The sequence below is a fragment of the Amyelois transitella genome, chromosome 6, assembly GCF_032362555.1.
Source record: "Amyelois transitella isolate CPQ chromosome 6, ilAmyTran1.1, whole genome shotgun sequence".
NCBI classification, from domain to species: domain Eukaryota; kingdom Metazoa; phylum Arthropoda; class Insecta; order Lepidoptera; family Pyralidae; genus Amyelois; species Amyelois transitella.
Window position 1 is genome coordinate 8,645,023 of NC_083509.1, and position 14,431 is coordinate 8,659,453.

Genomic DNA, 14,431 nt, shown 5'->3' on the forward strand with positions numbered 1-14,431 from the left:
AAGAGTTCTAAAAATAAAAGACATTCATTTTTTTATTTACATTTAAAATATTGTAACTCGATTTATAATATACACGTAATTATTATCTTAGTTTTTATTTCGGATATAAGATTTATAATAAATTTTGTGTTTTGTATGACTATTGCCCCACAAAAAAAAAAAGACACAAGGCAACATTATACTAGCACAAATGAAGATAGGTAACTTTAATCTTCATCCGCTCATCACCTTTAGTGATAAAGATAATAAAGCAATCTATTAAATTATTAGAGAAGTTGTGAATTTAAATACGTTGTTGAAATCTTATTTGTACTAAGTCAGTTTATTTATTAGTATTGTAATTTATATAAATCTAGCTCCGAAATTATAAGTATACAACGTAAGATATATATACCTCAATACATAATAACTTTAAGTGGGGTATTAAACTTGAATTAAACTTGTAGTAATTGGTTAACTAGAATTAATGCTGCCCTAGTGTGTAATGCATTTATTATTATATTTAAAAAACATTACAAGGCACTCTAAGTGTGTAATGTTTCAAATCACATACTATTTGGTAGTTACAAATGTATGTGATACCCAGTAAACGCTGCATAAATGCAGTATACAACACAATTTTAGCCAAAATAGAAGAAAAGATTTACAATAATTTTGTCTCAGTAAATAAATGTCTAATAATTTGAGTACTTAAACTTCAGATATGTATGCTTTCAATTTTCGAATGCTTTATTTAAATGTCAATTTAATCCAATCAAAAATATTCTTTATATTCAAATATCTTAGTTTAGTTTGTAGACAAAACATAGGAAATATTGAGTAAGTTTTTTTCTGCTGTAGAATGACACAAGTAGCAAATGATAAATGTATGTTTAAAATGTAATTGATAAAAATATATACAGTACCTTTAAATTATTGCCTTTTATTGCATAAAATCTATAACCCCTATATTAAAATGTACTATATATATATATATATATAATATAACTATATTAAAAGTATGAATTTATTGACACACTAATGAGACAATACTAGAAATTAACCAATAATTTCAAATGGGAAGTCACTGCCCATGTACGAACCATATAAGCTATCGCTGTCTCGCCGTCACGTCATAATATCAAGCGAAACAGCCATAATTATCGCGCGTAAAAACGGCGTCGCGCATAGTGGGAATCTAGATGATATCTTATTTTCTACTTCTGCAATTTATAATTTTCTACCGATAGAGCTTTAAATAACTGCCAAATCATTTATTATGCTAACTAACTTCAGTGGACCCCGAGTTTTGAAATATGAGCTCAAGAATAAAAATGGGAAGTTTGTTTTGGGTAAGATAAATTTAAATGGGAACTATATTTTCTATCACCAAAATTTATATTTGTCATCAAGTTGTATCACCTAATAAATAGATCTATCGCCACGAAATATTTTCGTTCTCAGATAAACAAAAATTGTTCCCAGGTATGAATTATCAAATTAATGTTAATATATGTGTAAAATAAGAGATCGATAACCAATAAAATTATATTGAATTACATGAATATAAACTTCGTTCTTATAATAATAGTTTTCTTACTTAAATAATAGCTCTGTGCTCAGAATGGTAGATCTGTCACCAAATAAATCGATTATCGATCCCTGACTGCGACTCCTTTTTATTTGATATTTTGTCACCAATACAGTAGTAACATTTTATTTCATTCAGATATTAAATTAATAGTATTCGTTACCAATTTAATACATCAATTTATAATTTTAATGAAAAAATGATCAAAGGGGCGGAGACAAATTGGCGCGCTTTAAAAATTGACCAATCCGGCCTCAACGATGGGTAGTAGTTAACTATTGATTATTTTAACTTTAATTAAGTGTTTTATCTACTATTCTGCTAGCCATAAGCCAGCTATTTTAAACCAGCGCTGATTGTTCAGTGGTAATTATTTTCAACAATAAATATTGATTATTTTAACTTTAATTGTTTTATTTACTACTCTGCTAAACATTTTATTTAAATATAATTTATACTACCAGTGGAAATTTAGAACCTTGGGAGTCTAGTTAAGTAGCAGAATCTTTTGGTTGAAACGATGATGACAACCCTATTTTTTTATTTGAACTTAATGCAATTTTCTAGTAACATAATATGATTTATTGGTGATCTCTTTAAATTAGTTTGCTTAAATACTTATTAGGACACACCTATTATAATACATACAAAAACATTTATTTGGTACTAGACCTTATATCTCAGGATTTTAGGTGATTTATTGTGGAACTGATTTTGCATTGTTTGGTGATTACATTTTGGTGACAGATCTACTATGTTGAGGACAAACCCTATTATTTAAGAAACACAAAACTAATTAAATTGGTGATAGCTTAAATGATACCCCATTCAGTTTGAACTATTAGACTATAGGACTGGGTTTATTATAATGAAATAAAAGTCAAATTAAAGAGATTTCAATTTTGTAATTCTTACCAACCTTACATACACACTTATAGAAGTAGGTATTCTTATTTACAGGGTAACACGGATCAAACCCTAGTTTGGGTGTATTCTGTAGGGAACTTAAAGGAATGTTGGCCAATAGCCTCTATGTTGGGCAGCAGTCCTGCATTGGGGATGATGTTCCATGACAGGGTCAGGGTAACATTGTTGTGCGCTCTGAAAAAAAAACAAATTAATTGTATAATATTTTTGTATGTATATTATAGTTTTATCATAATTATTGATGTGCTGCTAAAATAATAACTTCATGTCTTTCCGTGCATTTAGGTGTAATGCTCTCAAAATTACCTTAAATGAACATGTGCGTGAAAAGCAGAATAGCTTGGTTCTCTAGGATATTGAATTTAACTGATAGAATATTCTGTTTTCTGCCGCGGGATTCTTTTTTAGGCGATGGGCTAGCAACCTGTCACTATTTGAATCTCAATTCTATCTTTAAGCCAAATAGCTGAACGTGGCCATTCAGTCTTTTCAAGACCGTTGGCTCTGTCTACCCCGCAAGGGATATAGACGTAACCATATGTATATATGATTCTAAACACTAGCCCCCTCTAAATATGTGTAAAACAATCATACCATGACAGCCACATATTCGGTGGACAGCAGACTTAAAAAGTTACAGCATCTGGATTACTTACATATCAGTGATTCTTGTCATGCTTATTCTGCTTACAAGCTAAAGTCAGCTAGTTGAATGAATCAATCATAACATACTCACTTCAAACCATTGCCATCATCCCAGAAGTAGTATTTAGTGTTCATGTTCTTAAAATCTAATGCAGCATTTTCACCTCTTAGGATAATTTTATCCCAAAGTACTACTTGGTTCAACTCATTGTTGGGGGTGATATATTCAGCAGTCAGGTAGAGGAATAACTGTTTTACGTTCCAGTTGAAAAGGTGGGACAAATCAGTCTTTAGATCGAATGTGAGGAATCCCAGGTCGTTTCTCTCCCTTGAAGCTCCGTAATCTGGTACATTTTTACTGAAACATAGAATTACTCATACGTAGACAAGAAGTAGCGAATGTATCTCACAACAGTGTTAAAAAGCAACTTACACGACTACTTTTACTGTATTCATTTGTGCCGCAGTCCGGTAATCCACTGTTAACGTGGACAGAAAACATAGGAACGTTAAACATGCCAGCACACTTAAAGTATACGTAAGTATAGCATTTCCTCTAGTCAATACGGAATACATTTTCAGTGGAAATATTAAAATTAAGCAATTATTAAACTTCTATTCAATTTTGTGAATCAATCTTTCTGAAAAGTGTAAAAAATTGACGATTTGGCACTTGTCAATCTTCATGTTTGTGTTGTCATCAATAAATGTCAATGTCATAGTGATAGTTGTTTTGTTTTTGTATCAGCTGAGATAGGCCAAAACCAAAGACTATGCTGCCAAAATAGAGGAAAATATTTTTGCATTTATTTTAGACCAATAATGTTAGACCAAGGACTACTGTAAAAATAATGGTTAAGTAATATTTATGAATCATATATTTTTCTTGTAGGCGATGGGCTCACTATCACTAAATGACACTTTTTATTTTTACTTTTAGTTTCCACTGAAAACCAGCGTCATTCATGACCATGTCATGACATAAAGCTGAGAGGAACCTTTTTGGTAGCATATAAGTTAGAATACGATTTTTAAGTTATGTTTACTTGTATGTTATGCTCCAATAAAATAATATCTATCTTCTTTCTTTCTTTCTATTTGACACTCAATTCCATCATAAAGCCATACAGCTGAACATGGCCTTTCCATCTTTTCAAGGCCTTCTATACCCTGCAAGAGCTATAGACGTGACTATTTGTATGTATGTATAGCCCCTGTGTCAAGTCAGTTAATTCAATTGATCTTAGTGAGTTATTCACACTGATTTAGTAGATAACGGTTAAGAGAACTGGCTATTTGTATGTATATTTTGCGAAAAGGAGTTTACCTGAAAAGCCAAAGGAGACTTCCTTTGACATTTTAACTAAAACTGTACACTATATAATTATAACAGTATATTTGACCAAATTTTACCAAAATCTTTGTTTATGATTACAAAAGCGGCGGATATAAATATTAACAACGGAATGTAGTTTGTAAAATCGGCGTTGTTGCAAGGCACGCCGCCAGGGACGGATCGACAGAAGCAGACCCGCGTGACGAAGCTACCATTCCGCTGCTGGAAGCAACCCCTGGTGATGGCATCCCCATTGTTATCCACGGCTCTGGTGCACATGGCCGTTGAATTTTCAGCTGTAACAATAAAATCGGCTGTAAGTAAGTACTTAAGCGGGGTTATAAAAGAGTGACGATGAAACAATGTCTCACCTTTCCTCTCTCTCACTATCCCTGAGGTTAACGAAAATAAAAAAAGAATTCATCCAAAACTTTTCGTGATTAGCGCATACATACGAACATAGAAAAAAGGGGGACTTACGATAAAACATATGCAGCTATATTGATAGTGATTATGTAGTTACCTCGTCCGTTAAAGTAATAAGTATAGGTAGCGCACACGTCGTTGTCAGCTAATATACAAGATGCTTCGTTCAGGTGATTGGCCCAAATGTATGACACATCCGGCCACGAGCCATCATCTAGAAATAAAACGGTTTAATAGGACGGAACTTGCGGAGACAGACTCTAACTTTCAATGGCATATACCTACCTACTTAGGTACATAAAAACGAGCCTCTTTTGGGAGGAGCAGGCAAAGGACAGAGACTATTTTTCCATTTGCCACTTTTCTTCTTCCCGGCGTTTGTCCCGGTTACATCCTCACCTCTTTGGAGAGGAGCTCGGAGTGCACATTTAACGACCATGATTTACATGATGACCATCCTGGATTAAATACAAAAAGCGATCCTGGATTAAATACAAAAAGCGACCCATCTGACCTTCGAAGTCTTTGGGGAACCTAACCTATATTGAATCATGGTAACACATTCAGTTTTCTGAATACCCTTCTTTTATATCATTTTCACTAACACTACTTGTAGGTTAAAATAAAAATAAAATCCCGGCCAAAATATGACGAATAAGCTACGAAACTACTACTTTCGACGAAATATTGCATAGAGATAGAATTGACCGTTTTATTTAGACACCCACGGGAGCGAAGCCTTAAAAACTACTTTATTATAAAAAAAAAATGTATCGTTAACTTAGTATTTATGGGATATTGTAGTTATGGGATACTAACTTAACGCAAGCTTACTTCGAGTCTAGAAAATGAAGTTGGGTACAGTTAAGGTCATAGTAGTATAGTTTCTTACAGGAAACCACGAGCGGTTGTCTGCAAGGCACGTCACTCGCCAGCCTGGTGGCGTCCTGGCAGGTGGCGTTCATGAAAACACTCTCGTTGTTGAACCGCGGCCCTAGCCACGTGTACTGGAAGCATCTGGCAGGGGTGGACTGAGCGGAGGTCAGGATCACATCTGTAATTTATTCGTTAAACAGTCTATTCAGAGTAGCTACAGACAACTTACCTAAATTCACTGCAAATTAGCTTCTATTAACGTACCTAACAAAGAAGTTCCATCTAAGACTTTGTACCGTCAACCGCATTCAAGTAACCCTGCTATTGACTATTACTGGGTTTCTTACCGTTTCTTAAACAATACATGTATCTACTTATTACGAGTAGATACTAGGTTTTACATCTAAGATTTAGTACCTTCTCTCTTGTCTACATCCTCCACTACTTTTATTCGGGACTAGGGGTCCAAAAAGGCTGGCCAAAAGCATATATTTAATGTAGGTAATATTTTTATATAACCACTACAGTTAAGAGTTTTTGAATAAAATTGCTTTTTAACAAGCTTTCAGTTTTTACTTAGCAGAATTATTTATCAGCGTCAGCTATTCAAGTCGGTAAGGCGTTTGATGGTCTCTAATTAATCCAGTAGATTGGAAAATAATATAGAAAGTTTATCTCTACCTAGGTAATAACAAGGTGTCGTAGTAGTAAGAACGAGTACCTAATTTTATCCCAACTCAGAGTTATCCAGTAGACGTTATGTTACTCAGAAGATGAGTAGACTTTTGATCGTCCACGAAACAAAGAACATTGTCATTTATAATTCTCAAATGGAAGATAATACGACTTACATGAAAGAATCATAGATATAAATATCATTATATATAACTTATACATTTTGGCTAATATTTTTATATTTTATTTAATTTTTTTCTCTAACACTTGCACAGTATTGCCACACTTTTCATTGTTTGTTTAGAACTAAAAATGATATCATGAAAAATTTAATCAGTTCCCGTATGAATAGGTTTATTAATTATCATTTAGATTAATATTTAAACTTCATACCGCTTTAAAGATATGGAGCGGCTTATTGCAATGATTTGTTTGATTAGATTAGATGATTACGTATGTAGGTACATCCCTTATAATTAAATGTACGTAGAAACATATATTTAATTGATCAAATACTTTCAGGGCACCTTCTACGGTTTTCTCTCCACGGTTCTTATTATGCTATATAACTACATGCATGCATACATATAATCACGTCTATATCACGCAAAAGCACACAAATAATTTTACTGCGAGAAAAGTTTTTTCTTATTCAGTAAATGCGTTATGGGCCAAGGAACTTAACAATATCATCGTGTCTATTTATGTTTCTGAGAATTAGGTACATTCAACATCCTTTCGAGTGAAGTTATAATAAAATCACGCAGTACGGGATACCTATAATAAGTTTGATGCTGCAGGGATACAGTTTATCTAGTGAATTTTTACTGACAATCAAAAAGAAGTTTAAAAATTAGGCATTTATGAACTATATTAAAACACCGAGAATTCTTACTTCGACCTTTAATTTACATGATAAATCTAAACACCCGCTGCAAAGATACTTACCTACTTACGTTTATAACCACAGGTTCCTTTATCTGCACTGTAGTAGAGGCGCAGATGCAGTAACAAAGGTTTAGACGTCTATTCATGTCATCTATATTGGTCTGGAAGCGATTAAACAAAAGAACAAGCTCTTTTTTTCGTAGAGTTTGGGCAAGATTCAGTACCATTTCACCAAGAAGATGGTCTCTTAAGGTTAGGTGACGCTAAATTCGCGCGGTCAAAGCTTCGGGCAAAAGCTAGTGGCTCTGTCTACTATGTAAGGGATGAACTCGCGATTGTATGTATGTATTTACATAAGTTTGTATATTATGCCGTTTGCAAAATATCACAGACGTTTTCGAATCGAAAATGAGCAGTGTATTATACATATATCCCGCTAAGTAAATACTTAGGTACTCCAAAGTATATTACGGAATATTATACTTTTAAGGGCAGTCCTACATCACAGAGGGTTGTCGACTCTCGGTGGCAGGTGGACGTCGGTTGAACACTCAAATGAAATTATTCGCCATTCGCCATCGGCCGATAAGCCGATTTCGCCTAACCTCGTTCAATCAGCGTGTACCAGAGCCAGCGCGCTACCTCCGCAGATTTGTGACCGGCCAGATACGTCGCATTTTTAAATTATGCGCGTTATATATTGCGGTGCTATCGCATGGTGGTACACTTTATTTTCTGATTCAATTGTGTTCACTCGTGTGTCACGTTTGTTTAGCTATAAATATTTCGAAGATCTCGATACACATTTGCAGAGAGAGATTTTTAAAGTAAGTATATATGGCATGGCACCCACACGTAGGTAATATAAATTTAAAAATCAATGCGATAAAATACTCATAATTTTGAATGCGTGTAATGAATGCATGTTCCTAACTCTACAGGGATTATCGTTTCAGATTGGAAGCAAAGAAAAAATGACCGGCTCGATGATATCAATATGAATTTTAAGCCGGCTTAATCCTAGCTCTATTTCAGAAACTGCTGCTCGACATTTGAATAGACTATTGCTTTTTATAATCATTCCTGTTACGTATATGTATTATTTGTCTATTTTATTATTATATGAAACACAAATATGTCAGTGAATCCTGAAAGTGAACTAAGTAAGTACTTTTTTCTTGTAAAAGTCGTCTCTGATTTTATCAGGGAGTAATCACTACATATGATAAAGTCCAACTATTTTCTCTCTCTGTATGTATTCTATTCGCTATTCACGGCTAATTGTGGACGGATTTTTGTTCCTGTTTGAAATGTTGGAAATAAGGTTTTCTGAGGAAGGTTTAATCTATAATGCGAGGCCGGGGCGAGGTGCTAGTTACATTTATATCGAAGTTATTCTAGGTATTTCTATATACAAGAATCTTATTTAGTCACGTTCTCTTCAATTAAAGATATACATTATTGTATTTTATATGCATCATTCAAACTTTATGTTACTTTATTTTTTTTATAAAATAAGACCTGGCACCCACATTTCTAAAACCACTCAACAAAGAGATTGTACTTTTTCAAAGCAACAATATTGTAAATTCTATTTTTCAGCTTGAAAAATGTTACGTAAGGTGTCTGCTAAGTTTCTGGATGCACGGCACTGCTGCTCCGACCATCTTCCTTGTTTATTTTTGTTTCCCAGGTGCTTTTCAACGCGGATATGAATACTTATTTTTATATCTTAAGTCCTTCATTATTTAGCCTTACGTAAGCTAGCTTGCATTTTGCTGCATCGTGTATCAATGATTCAGTAAGTGGAATATTTCTTTTGTGTGGTGTTCGGAAATTTAGAATAGGGCCACTCCATAAATTTCCCATGTAGGTATGTCGTAAAAAGAATGAATAATTTTGGGATTCTTCTTCTAGGCGATGTGTCAGCAACTTGTGACTATTTGAATTTCAATTGCATTAATAAGTCATACAGCTGAACGTGGCCTTTCAGTCTTTTCAAGACTGTTGGCTCTGTCTACCCCGCGAGGGATATAGAAGTGATTATACCTACGTATGTTCTACATATACACATATTAATATTTATAGAACATTTCTGGCACGTGTTTCACGCTTCAGTAATAAGGATTCTTGGAAAGAAAAAATAACGAAGATTAAAACATTTTGTTTGATGTCTAAAGTTTATTAAAGGGTCAGTGAAGCCAGTTTAATACAGCGTAAACAATTTTTTTTACTTGCAATGCAAAAGAATTGTAAAGATTAAGGTTTGCTTATTAAGTTTACAAAACAGGTTTCATTAATCTTAGTTTCATAACTTGAGGCCTCTTTGTTTCTTTCAGAGTCGTTACAAAATAGCGAAGGAACAAAAAGATAAACTTCTTTTTATAAATGTGTGCTATCACTAATTAAAAATAAGTTTTTGCTGCGTACCACAGATAAATATTTTACTAGCTACAATTAGTAAAAATAATTACCTTTTTTACTACCGTTTGCCCGTTGCTTCGCTTGCTTTGTAGGTAGCCTGTTTTTGACCTCGTATGTGTAATATATTTATTACATGCATACAAAATTTCAACATGATTATATTCTATTAATGACCGATTCAGTATTTATAATAAGTCTTACTAATTTTTAATAAATTTGTATTTGTTTATATTTTCCGCCATGAATGTATAACATAGTTACTCGTAGTAGCTATAGCCAAACAAGTGGTAGGTGAACAATAACTGTAATTGTAAGCTTTATTTTAAGTATTTATTTTCATTAATTAGATACTTCTTAGTTGTAGCTTGCAGTGCAGTAGGAAGTTTTTCAATAATCTAGATAAGGTACGATACTTAAAAATAAACATATCAACTGTCTAATAATGTAACCAGTACGTTACGATTATTTAGCACATCTGTATGATTTAATGCATATGTTCCCAGAGCTAAGCATGTATATGTATTCTGTAGAAGCTTTATTTTATGTTTGCATTCAGTATGAAATGGCTTTAATTAAGATATCATGGGAAATAAACCTCTCAACTCTGTGAAATATTAGACAGGATCTCGACTGGATTGGATATTTTTCTTTGTGAAATGTTAAACTTTAATTTGAATAAAAATATGATTTTTTTATACTTACGAATTGTTAAGTACCTAAACTGAATTAAGTATTATGAATATTCTGAAAATATGTTTCATAGATTAATGAAAAAGCAAAACGTACTTTATTTCTTTTATTATATAAGACCCATTTACTCTAGTAAGTAATAATTCATACAAAACGTATCAAAATATTTAAGTAGGTACTTACAAATTATTACAGTTATTATCTACAATTTTTCTTATGAATTAATATTACACCTACAATTTATCTATATACAAAATGTTCTATTTATATAAATACGTTATTTACAAATCTTTTACTGGTTACATTGTAAATTACTATGTACTTTTATAATAGCCACGTCAGCAAACATTACCGTACCGTTTCGTAACACGCAATGGCGCGGCGAGCTCAGAAAACTTTACAAGAAATATAACTTTAGAGTTTTCGTGTTCCCACAAAGGCTATAAATCCCGACATTCTGCTTTCTCTGTAGCTCACACACTCGCGCAATATAGTTTATCGCAGGCACTACAATAACGCACTTACGTTACACAGTTCAGTTCACTTGGAAACTTTGATATATTTTCACTTTGCAGTTCATATTTCTCAACTTCGTCTCGATTGCCTTAACTCTATCGATTATCCTACGTAAGGGAACGGTGCAAATGGCGCGGGGAAATATCCCGGGTAGCCGGCGCTGGGAGCCACCGGTACTGAGGACGTTACGTACGAAGTGAGGATAGTGGGTACTACTTTAGTTGTAAACAATGTCGTGTACACTGTCTTGGCGCCGAAAGTCAGTTTGAGAACTTGACTGTCCGTGGCAGTAACTTCAGTGTTCAGAACAACAGGCGTCGAAGTTACTGAGAACTGCTGCTGAGGGAACAGAGGGTTAATCGGCTGCAATGGGAGCGCTGGTAGGCTACTTGTACCTACTTCGTACTCCGTTTTTGTTACAGTAGCCACTGGTCTTGATATAGTGCTCTGGATTGTGTTCTTTCCATCGAACACGGGTATAACGTGCGATTCGTATATGGTCTCATATTTTAGTATAGGTTTTGAGGTTGTTACCACATTAGGGATTTGCGCGGCTGCTGCTGGATTCAATAACCTTAGGAGAGCCAGTTGTTGCGCTTGTTCGGGAGTAAGTGCCGGAGTTGGTGGACTTGGTGCTTCAGTAACTTGATTAGATTTATTCTGGCCGTGAGCTTTCTTTAACCTAAGGTGGTTATCCGGCAATCTATATTTATCCACTTCTGCAAGATCGAACTCAGATCCTACGTTAGCAAGATCCAAATCAGATGGGAAAACGCGCCTTGGCACTCCCTCTTCATCTTCATTGCTGTCTCCAAAATCAAGTTCTAAGTGTAGCTCTGAACCAGCCTCATCTAGCCGGCTATTAAATTCTTTGAGTGTTTTGCTGGGAATAAATTGATAAAAGTCCATTGGTGGTAGAGTTTTGGTAGCAGTGACAAATCTTGTAACTTGATATGTTTGTATAAAAGTTAAACTGCTTGTTATGTTAACATCTCTAACGACAGGTAGAATATGTGTTTTAAGCATGTTTTGTGTAGTACTAAATGTTTCCGTAACTGTTTCTAGTGGTGGGGTTTCCATGTCTGAAGATAAAGTGATAGGTGGTAAAGTAGCGATACTAGAATCTAGTAAGTTATGATCTTTTCCATACGGAGATGCCGTCGCTAATATGTTTTCTGTCAACGGTTCGTTGAGAGAACTTTGCGAATTAAGAACTAAAGTCGGTTCAATGCGTTTTTCTATCGTAGATGTAACTGTGATAATCCGGGTATTTTTGACACGTCCAACCTGTAAAATAAAACAAAAAAAAAACAATTTCTTGTGAAAAATTGTTAACATGAGATATACCTAAGTTATAAAAAAATAATATAGTTAATATCCAAACCTGAAAAGTATAAGGAGACTTGATTGTAGCAATTTCATAATAAACATCTTTGAAGTCGGCTGGTGTAGAAATTTCTACTTTTAATGTTTCGACTGGTGGTGGTTTTTCTATAGAATTATCTTCTGTATCATTTTCAAGTAGTGTGCCCAGACCACTTTGTGAACCTGATAACTCAAGGTCGTTATCAGACCGAGCTTGAGGAGAAAGTTCATTAGATTGTGTGTCATCTAAAAGCGGATTAGGATTTGGTGTAGTCTGGTCATCGTCGCCAGCCATTTTCCGTATCGTAACTTTTGGTTTAGGGCTGGTTTTATACTGCCATCGTCCGGACCCTGGAGAACGATTTAATTTAAATTTATAAACACTAGTTGACGCGGAAGGAGTAACTTGTTCAACAGGAGTTGCTTGAACTCTAGGTTTGAAGCCGCGCCTTGATTGGTTGTCATTATTCGATGGCGTAACAGTGGTCTTATGTCCAGAATTTCTATTGCTCTTTCTTCGGTTGGAAAACGATGACGCTGTTGGTTCACTGAAAACAGAGACGGTTGCCAGTTGAGGAGTGTTTGAACGTCGGCCAAAACGTGTACTGAAAATAAGAACAAGGAAAATATTTGTATCGTCGACAAAACGTGTTATTTTTAACTTTTCCTATTACCATGCAAGAAATTGCACGTTTGATAACCAAAGTTGATGAGTTAATGTCATGCAACTGTAGAAATGAATCACGTTGAATGTCGGCAATAATACGATACTGAAGCTAGTTAGGAATGGCCTGTAACGTTAGTGCTGCTAATATAATGTAATTAATGTTTACCTTTGGGTCCGGTGGGATTGTGAAGAATTCCTGTTTTTATATTTCTTACTTTGAGTAGGAGAACTATCGTGGCTGTCATTGTCTTGACTACTTTGTAGTTTATGACGATTTTTAAATGAGCTTCCGTTACTTGAATGTCTACGAGTAGTTTTGCTACTATCTTCATCATTTACGGACGGCGTTGGTTCCAAATTATATCTGTTTTTATTAAATCCTGGTGCAGCGGTTTTTAAGATTTTATGAGTAGGGCTTGGAGAAATTTTAGCTCTATGACCTGAAGCTGGCAGTACTTTTGAATTACTATTTAAGACTTGAGCGTACTTCCCCGATATATATGTTCCTATAACACTTGTTTCGTGCACTGTTGTGAGTCCATCTTTAACTATAGTACCCCCGAGTGTTGTGACAAGGCCGATAGGATGTTCGTCATCTTCAGGAGGGGGGGTTGGTTGGTGAACTCTATTTTTATGTCCATGCTTGGGTTTAGGTCCGTGCGTTTTTGAAGGTCGTATATTAATCACCTTATAGGTTTCCTCAACAAATTCAGAAGGTTGACGTGAAAGGAAATCATATTCTGGTTCTCCTATATTGTTATTGGTTATAAGGATTGCAGGTTCTTCTTCAGCTTGGCTTGATTTAATTTCTACAACACTACTTAATTTGGAGTTAACGACTGATGGAGGAGGTCCTTGTTTAACTTCAACTTTGCTACTTACAATGTTAGTAACACTTTTTATATCCGGTTTTGGTTTCTTAGGCTGAGAACTTTGCTTATTAGATTTTTGCGTGGATTTAAGAGGACTGCTTTCCACAATTTTAGATGGTCCAGCTACAACTTCCACTTTTGTTATTATTTGTTTTTGTTCGTTTTTGACAGATTTTGGTACATTAGGGACTTTATCATCTTTTGATGGAGAAGATACTACTGTTACAGCACTGGATATCACGGCAGGAGCAGCTGGTTTATTTGTATTATCTTTATCTGATATTTTACTTGGTTTTATGGCTTCTGGTTTGGCACTTGTGACCGATGGAGGTGGTGGTTTTGTCTCTATAATATTCTCTTGTACAGATTTCTCAGTTTTTGGTGGTTCTGAAAAAAAAAATCAACAATACCGAATATTTTAGTGATTGAGGAAAATTATTTCAAAACACAAATTTACTTTTTAACTACTAAACAAATGAATATCCAACAAAAAAGACTTCATGTTAAATTATCTACTGAGTTGCTGTTAAGTTATCAGGAAAAGAAAACCATGA

The 14,431-nt window shown here is 34.4% G+C and overlaps 2 protein-coding genes across 3 annotated transcripts in view; both read right to left on the reverse strand.

The window, feature by feature from the left end:
- Positions 1–2,455: 2,455 nt before the first annotated feature.
- Positions 2,456–6,784, reverse strand: LOC106131124 (signal peptidase complex subunit 3). The gene is made up of 7 exons (XM_013330115.2): positions 6,632–6,784; positions 5,797–5,958; positions 5,002–5,118; positions 4,656–4,774; positions 3,576–3,754; positions 3,234–3,500; positions 2,456–2,671 (listed from the first exon to the last, which is right to left on the reverse strand). The coding sequence occupies exons 1-7, from the start codon at positions 6,675–6,677 to the stop codon at positions 2,542–2,544; spliced, it is 1,020 nt and encodes a 339-aa protein (XP_013185569.1). The 5' UTR covers positions 6,678–6,784; the 3' UTR covers positions 2,456–2,541.
- A 3,796-nt stretch (positions 6,785–10,580) lies between these two features.
- The window catches only part of LOC106131262 (uncharacterized), a 33,229-nt gene continuing 29,378 nt past the window's right edge, over positions 10,581–14,431 (reverse strand). Inside the window, exons 4-6 of one of the 2 annotated variants that reach the window (XM_013330291.2) lie at positions 13,172–14,264; positions 12,358–12,886; positions 10,581–12,260 (exon numbers count right to left, since the gene is read on the reverse strand). In XM_013330291.2, coding sequence (XP_013185745.2) covers positions 11,076–12,260; positions 12,358–12,886; positions 13,172–14,264 — 2,807 coding nt within the window. In that variant the 3' untranslated portion in view covers positions 10,581–11,075. Of the gene's footprint in view, positions 12,261–12,357; positions 12,944–13,171; positions 14,265–14,431 lie in introns of both variants that reach the window. The other variant, XM_013330290.2, reaches the window with a different exon arrangement.

Excerpts from the sequence above, each read along its gene's own strand:
- LOC106131124 (XM_013330115.2), bottom strand. The coding sequence starts at position 6,677 with ATGTATAAGTTATATATAATGATATTTATATCTATGATTCTTTCAT. Across the intron at positions 5,119-5,796 it reads ACAACCGCTCGTGGTTTCCT|ATGATGGCTCGTGGCCGGAT; the intron begins GTAAGAAACTAT and ends TTTTATTTCTAG. Across the intron at positions 3,755-4,655 it reads GGGTCTGCTTCTGTCGATCC|TTTAATAATTGCTTAATTTT; the intron begins GTCCCTGGCGGC and ends ATTGAATAGAAG.